General features: G+C 45.3%; 1 protein-coding gene across 1 annotated transcript; it reads left to right on the top strand.

Annotated features, from left to right (window-relative positions):
- Window positions 1-4,377: 4,377 nt before the first annotated feature.
- Window positions 4,378-6,224, top strand: LOC139816658 (uncharacterized). The gene is made up of 3 exons (XM_071784310.1): window positions 4,378-5,686; window positions 5,753-5,942; window positions 6,022-6,224. The coding sequence occupies exons 1-3, from the start codon at window positions 5,653-5,655 to the stop codon at window positions 6,152-6,154; spliced, it is 357 nt and encodes a 118-aa protein (XP_071640411.1). The 5' UTR covers window positions 4,378-5,652; the 3' UTR covers window positions 6,155-6,224.
- The last annotated feature ends 1,970 nt before the right edge of the window (window positions 6,225-8,194 follow it).

The raw sequence follows: 8,194 nt of genomic DNA, 5'->3' as shown, positions 1-8,194 counted from the left end.
GAGATAACAAAAGAGACTTGTAAAAATATTCTTACAAAAGTACAAGACCCTTGTCTATCTAGTTTTGAAGCAATTGTTACGCGAAGTACACAATTTCTTATAGCGGTGGACGCATACGACACCTAACCTAACCTTGCAGCCGCACGCATCATCGGAGACGGCTGGGGCACCAACAGCAACGGCCCCGGGACGGACAAGGCAAAGCCGCGTCCTAACTAGTTATAAATCGAGCGTTAGCGTTCCGAGGATGAGGTGACCGGCAGCGGCCGGTATCTATTTGTTTTGTTTACTTTGACGACTTAGGAGGAAGGAGAGGGACCTCATCCGGCGCATTAGTAGATATAAGGATGTTTAGTTTTCAGCGGCGCAGTTTCGAGGCAGCTGAGACGTTCCACGATGCGGAAAAATGACGCACAGCGGAGCGGACGGATCGTCCGCGCTTTTCTTAAATAGGCGGCACGCGCGTAAAAGGCACAGGCCTGATCGACAAGGCAGAGTCGCGAAGCATGACACGCGGGTCAGAGTCGAAATCTGGCCATAAACAAAAAAGATGGCGGACCGTCGCAAAACTCTTGAATCGACGGCACGGCGATGACATAATACGGCCCTGATTAGAGCGGGGGGCCCTCGAGTTGCGCATACGGGGTTGGCGACACGATGCGGGAACGCGGGAAGGAGATGGGGAACCGCCGCGAACTCGCACTAGGGACGTCATCTGCGGGAGTTGAGCACTCCTGACATCGGTGGGCACTTCGCCGAGACCGCGGAGCCGGGTTCCGGTGAAACCAGTCGCCCGGGTACCGAAATGGCGGACCGTCCGGGAACTCGCCCCAGGTGAGTCATCCCCGGGGAAAAGACATCCCTGATTGACGGGGATGTCACCCCGAGCGTCCATATCCGGTCGCCGGCAAAATCCATCAGCCGGCGACGAAGTTACAGAAACCGTCCGCCATCTCGCGACCTGGACATCTTCCGCGGGAAAAAAACCGTGTGAGGAAGTATACCAGGTGCGGAATAAATGTCAGGAGGGGTCGGCGTCGTTGGCAGGCCCGAGGGAATAACGCGAGGCGACCACCGGGAGGTAGGATAGATAACCGAGCGTCATCTGCGGGAAAAGACCAGCGGGTCATGTTAGAGGGGACCCGGTACGCTCGAGGAGCAGGTCGCCGCCGGAGTCCGATCGCCCGGACGCGAGATACGGCGACATGTCGCCGGAACTCGAGGACCGGACGTCGTCCACGGGGAGTGAGCACGGAATCGGGCTAGGAGAGACCGCCGAAGCGGGACCAGGGGGTCGCCGTCAACAACGGAGGTCGCGATCGCGACATAGACATCTTCGTCGAGAAGTCGACCCGGGGTCATGTAAAGGGACAACGGAGAAGGCGCGCGCGAGGGTCGGCGCCGTCGTAAGTCGATAAATGCGGGAGTTGAAAAACCACTACCCGGGGTCCGTCTCGGGACATCGAGTAGATGGTACTCCGAATGGAAATTTCCACCGCGGACCTAGGGTACTGCGGGGAGCGGGCGACATGTATTGTAACTGCGTAGCGGCGAACATCTGGCGCACACCTGTCGGCCCGAAAGTCGTAAACACCCATTGTTATAGCGGCGAGTGGAAAGTTACCGCGAGGAGAGAGCGACCGAATACCCGATGGTGGGGGCAAAAAGCACCGTAGGTAGGGAGCCGGAGCGAAGAAGAGGGCTCGAGGCAGTCTGTCGGGGATGTTCGAGCGTGTAACACGTAATCAACTTCGCTCTGTTTCGTCGCGCTAAGTCACCGCGATCGTCATACAAGTGCTATAATTACGGCTCGCCAACATTCGTAACAACCGGCAACGCCCGCGGAACGCGTTAACTGTCGTCTTACAAAGACGAACGGCCTTTTTAGACCGAAAACAAGATCGTCCGTCGTAGATTAACTGGGCGTATGTGCCCACGTATCCGAGCGTCCGACATCTTGAGTGGCTTAAAGTTTTGTGTACAACCAACACCTGAAATCAATATAATTGAATAAATTAAACATCCTTTTCGTAAAAGATTTCGAAAATTTATTAAATTGGACTTACCTTCTACTCACCTGATCCATCGTCGACGGTCACTCGAATTCCCTCGTTGATCCTGGATTCCGGTGGCAGCGTTGATCCTGATCGATGACGGCGATGATCCAGCGGTGGCGGGAACCTGAAAAAAGAAGAGAATTAGTCTGATTGATGATTCGAGAGATCGTTCGATACTTACCTTCTCGGTGGTTTAAAGGTCAAACCGAGTGGCGACCGTTGATTTCTAAGGACACGTAGCGTTGATTCGCGCCTCCTGTAGTACCGTATATATATATATTTGACGTACTTTGACGACTGTTGCCAAATGTGCATACTTTGACGACTTGGTTTAACCGTTTAACCGTATACTTCGACGACGTCGTCAAACTTTACCATAACAAAGAATTGGCTGCTTTGACGACATTGTAACTATTAATTAGCGATTTTGACGACACTGAAAAAATATATTAAATTTAACATATTTTCATATTTGTGAAAATTTAACGTATTTTATGTAAAAATATGCTAAATAAAAAAAAGATGTTATATGAAAACTTTCAATTTATTTTATCTTAATTTTTACGATTTGAAAAGGATCGAACAGAAATATAAAAATATGAATAAATTATTAAATACGACTATTCTTAATGATTAGGGAGTAAATTCAGTTTCGTGTTGTAAACTCGTGTAAAACATTTTTCACGTTTATTTATTTTTTAATAAATAATGTTTTTAGCATTCTCTATACATAGCGAGATATTTCAATCATAATGCATATATTTCGTTGACGGCAGATTTCCTAACCTTTGAAAATGACAAACTTAACGACGTATTATTTTCTTTATAGTACCAAGCAATGATTCTTTACTTTCCAAATCCTTATTTTTACGCAAATAGGCACAAATTTTACGTATCGTATAAAGGTATTTTTATTAAAATCTAAGACGATTTGGACATATTAAACATTTATTAAAAATTTTTATGTATTCTTTACTAGGAAGAATAGATACCTAAAGCCATAATAAAAAATATGCTTGAGTTTTAAATATTGTCGCAAAAAAATTAAGAATTACCAATTACAATTATAATAAAAATTAAGTAGAAAATATCGTAGATAAGGTTATAATACAGAATATTCCTATCAAACGTAGAAACTATTGTTAAAAATATAACAATAAGAAATAAACGTTATAGTACGTTATATAGGTATTTTGATAAATAGACGAAAGATTATTGTTAAATAATTTTGCTTTATTGTGCAAAATACATATACAAAAATAGTACAGAACCTGAAAGTATATAAATACAGTCGGATAAATGATACTGTCACAGACATTTTCTTAAGTCTTTTAATATATTTGTACTTATAACTATATCTAGTATAAATTCTGAACATAACATCAAGTAACTTATTGTGTCTAGACGTCTAAATAATTAAATTAAAAAGTTAATAAAACTGCAACTCTGATTTTATTACTTGTATCAAATGTAAAAGTTGTTTCGCCGAAAGCACAATACGCTATTGTTTATTACAGGTTAATCCTGTTTTACTTATAAAAAGTAAAACTTCTTACAGAGAAGACTAATATAGGGTATACAGTTTGTGACGTGACATTTGTCGCGTACGCCGCCCAGGTGATAGCTCGGCCGAGGGGAAAGTCAAGGATGGCGCCTCGACTCGGGTCGAGGAAGGGCTACCCGCGTTAACTAACCTTTCTTCAAGAAACATTCCGTAGGGATGACAGGTGGTGCCGGAGCGTGGGATCACGGCCTGTTGTAACGACGATAGTCGCGACGAGGGACAAACGGGCGCTCGGAGGACGCACGACGGAGTGGTCGGCCGACGCACGGGCGGGCCACCGGGACCTGCCGCTGGAAAAGCGCCGGGAATGCCTCACACAGCGTAACACGGCCCCGCCGCAGCATGAACACGGGTGCGCCACCGCGACTGCAGCGCGGGTGGACGACCCACACACTCACCCGACGGCGCCCCAAGGGCCGAGCGGCGCCGCCACGGTCTGATCAGCCGGGCGGCCGCGAGGGGCCCGCGCACAACCAGCAGCCGAATCAAATGTGCCGCGGGGAAAATGGCGGAAATCGTCTGCAACGTCGCGAACAGGGCGACACACACAACCAATCGGAGGGGCGGAAGAATTGCGAGCTTGAGGGCGCAAGTGCGGGGGTCCGGCGTGGTCCCGCCGAACCGACCGCTCCTCACTGTCGATCTAGCCGCGGACGAGGAGCCACCCTTGGAGGAGCGCCCCGACGCCGCCGAGCAGCAGCGAGCAGCCAAATTGTAAGATCTCCACTCCGGTGCTGCCTATTCATTGAGGGCTCGATCTCGGTCGCGACACGGTGCCGGAAAGGCGTATATCGAGTAGATTACCGTGTGAATCGGCCTGATTACGTGTCGTACTTCGCTACCGGCTCCCGCCGTTGTGGATGCCGGGAAGATTATCGCGGCTGTTTGTCGGGATCGCGGGCACGTGGCCGGCCGAGATCGTAGCCAGAAACAGTAAAAGCCCTACTCGAAAACTTGCGTGTGATCGGCAGTCAATTCGCGTATAGCGTCGTGTGCGTCTTGTGAATATTGTGTTTAGAGTTGTGAATTACGGTATATTGTCGCGTGTCGCGTACGGAAGTCCCGTGTGCGTGTCGGGAGGGACCGCGCCGGGCTCCTTTTGCGTATCATTGTCGCGTTATTGTCGCGTTTCGCGTACGGAAGTCCCGTGCGCGTGTCGGGAGGGACCGCGCCGGGCACCTTGGGGTGCGTTGAGGTGCGTCGCGGGCCTCGCGGATATCTTGCGCCGTGGGTGCGGGCAAATATCGTCGCGTTTGCTCACATGGAAATCTCGCGAGCACGCCATTCGGGCGTTGCATACATTGTGTCGTGCGGGTGAGAATTGTTATGTCGAGTGTATGAGAATCGTTTGCGTCGGGCGTGAGAGAATCGCCGAGCGTTCGGGATCCGGGGATTAAGGTGGTTCATGCAGTACTTGCAAGTCAAATAGGCAACTATTCTTATTACTGATAAATAAGTGTGATTTTTGTCCGTAAAAATCAGCATATAATTAGATTTATTATTTATGGCATCTTTAATGTTATACGACCTCTACGCAATTAAAATATTGAGACGAAAGTCACATCTTTTACTAGAGTTGTGAGCCGTGTGAATATAGTATGTACAACAGCAGCGGCAACGTCGCAGTCAGCTGAGTCAGCAGTCCTCGCGTCGTCGCGATCTACATAACCTAGTGTAGTACGTAGATAAAAGTGTGAAATATGAGTTGGAACGAGCAGCCTCGACGTAAGGGACGTTTCGAGACGAAACGGAAAATTGCGTGGAAAAACAATGTCGTCGCCGGAGCCAAAAAAAGAAAATTAGCATCTGACATACATAAATAAAGTCGAAGGTCAGCGAATCGTGAATATCACGCAAGTGGCGGAGGATTTGTGGTGCAAATCCTGCAATAAAGCACTTTCGTTTCGGCACGTAGAAAGTGAAACCATATGCGGTTTGGCAAGCACCTTCAAAGTGCGGTGTCCAAATTGCACCAAAATAAAAACAGTCGCAACTTGTAATCGGGCAAAATATGTCAGCGATAATCGTAAAATGATGTTTGAGAATAATTACAAAGGAGCTATAGGTAGGTGAATATCGTCGGATCCAATATGATTGTCTCTCGACAAATTTATAATATACAATATTTTAGGAGTCATCGATGCAGGCATTGGTGTAACGCAGTTGAACACTTTCTTGTCAACCATGAACATTCCATCGGTCCATTCTACGTTATTAAAACGTTACGAACGTTTAGTTGGGGTCGCTATCGAAGCAACTGCTAAGGAAAGTTGTGCCGAGGCAATAAAAATAGAAAAAGAGGTTTCTATTGCTGCAGACACGTAAGCTAAAGTGTTATATGACTGACATCTATCCCTGTCATGCAACGCATGCATTTAAAAAGAGAAACATTAATTCTAGATCGAGGCAACCACGAAGTAACGATCCTGTAATGATCGCAGCTTCCTACGATGCTGCCTGGCCAAAGCGTGGAAATGGTCACTCATATGATAGTTTAGCAGGTATTTCTGATGTTTCAGTTGCAAATGATTGAAACGCAGGCTAAACGCGTAATAGTGTACATACAACTACGATTATATATATAACTTATATATACAACTATATACAACAATTTTAGAATAATGAAATAAATAATACTTTATACAATAATTACTATGTACAATAATATAACTTTATAGAATAATTACTATATACAATTTTAGAATAATAATAAAATAACTAATACTTTATACAATAATTACTATATACAATAATATAAATGTATAGGATATTTACATTAGATATATTTTTCTATATTCAAAATATGACGTGTGTTTTAAAATATTTTTATCATCTCGCAAAAGAAATGAAATAAATATGAAACCGTATATTCTACTCCTGATTCCATAAATTCTTTCCATTTCTCTTAGCTCTCAGATCTTTAATTGGCTCGAATTCAGGAAAGATTCTTGGATGGTCGACTCGGGTTAAGCACTGCCGAAAGTGTCAAGCGGGGCATAGCCCAGAAGATCACGACTGTCGGCTCAATTGGACCAGGAGTGCAAAAGCAATGGAATCAGATATAGCAGTAAAAATTATTGCAAAAAATGAAGATTTCGAAGAGAATAACGTCAAATTGGGCACACTTATTGGTGACGATGATAGCTCCACAATTGCTGCAGTCCGTCGTGAATGCAGCCATCCGGTAACCAAGTGGTCCGATTTAAATCACGCTACAAAGAAGTTGAGCAAAGCTTTGTGGTTGCAAAAACTTCCAAGAGACGTGATAGAATACCTAAAATACTGTTTCGGATGTGCTTTGAAAAAAAACATAGGCGATGTAGAGGCTACAGAAAAAGCCTTAAAAAACATTATACCCCATGCATTTGATGAGCACGAAAACTGTAGCGCGTGGTGCAAGTATAAAGAGGATCCCGAGAATTACAAGCATAATGGGCTACCGGGAGGCAAAGGACTCACTGGATCTACCACAAGAGCAGCACTTACATCCATTTTTGATGCATTTTGGAAAAATGCAGATAAACTCGCCCCATGTGGGTCTAGTCAACCGAACGAAGCTTTCAATTCGAGTGTGGCAGCTAAAAACCCAAAATCTCACCACTACGCTGGTTCTGAATCGTTCGACTTTCGTGTTGCTGCTACAGTCTGCGAGAAGAATATCGGCACAAAATATGTCATCGATTTGAACCAAAAACTCGGGCTGTCTACAGGTAAAATAACCGAAGCTTTTCGGAAGAAGAAAGATTACTATCGAGCTAAGAGAAAAGAACGAGCGCAAAGGCCGGAAATCAAGAGACGACGTCTCTTTCTGCAAAAACAGCGGTCCAGTAAGAAGAGCAGCGCCGAGAGAAAGGAAGGAATAACATACTTGTCTGAGTGTGGATTTGATGGAATAGCGGATCTCATCGATAGCCCTATCGCAAGAAAAGCTGCACCTGCCGACAGTCCTATAATTTACTTCGATCTCGAAACGACGGGACTTTCTTTACAATACGCGGAAATTTGTCAAATTGCTGCGAAATATCAAGATCAAGAATTTAATGCGTACATGGTGCCGTTGAGAGCCATTTCGAAATCGGCTGCCGAGGTAACTGGCTTGTCAATCTGCGGCGGAGAAATGTTTCTCAATGGACAAAAGGTCGAGACAATTCCATTTCATGCTGCTCTTCAGAACTTTCTGCAGTTCCTCAGTAACATAGGCAAGGAAATTACTTTGGTTGCCCACAACGGATTCAAGTTTGATTCTCGGTTTCTTATCAGAGATATTCGCGCAAACAATCTGTGGAACGACTTTATATCCATCGTGTACGGTTTCGCGGATACTCTTGGCATTTTAAAAGCAAAATTGCATGCCAGAACTGCTGCAAAGCTAAAATTTAATCAAGTTGATCTGGCACGTGATTTGTTGGACGAGAATGTCGTGCATGACGCTCACAATGCGTTGAATGACGTGAAAATTCTCCAGAAAATCGTTGATAAAGCTGAAGTTACACGTAAAGAATTGTTGGACAGCTCGAAATCTGTGACCGCTTTGATGCAGATAAGTCAAAGGTCTGCTTTGAAAAATGTTAAT

This window comes from Temnothorax longispinosus, chromosome 7, assembly GCF_030848805.1.
Source record: "Temnothorax longispinosus isolate EJ_2023e chromosome 7, Tlon_JGU_v1, whole genome shotgun sequence".
Lineage (NCBI taxonomy): Eukaryota > Metazoa > Arthropoda > Insecta > Hymenoptera > Formicidae > Temnothorax > Temnothorax longispinosus.
This window is presented reverse-complemented; position numbering and strand designations above follow the sequence as displayed.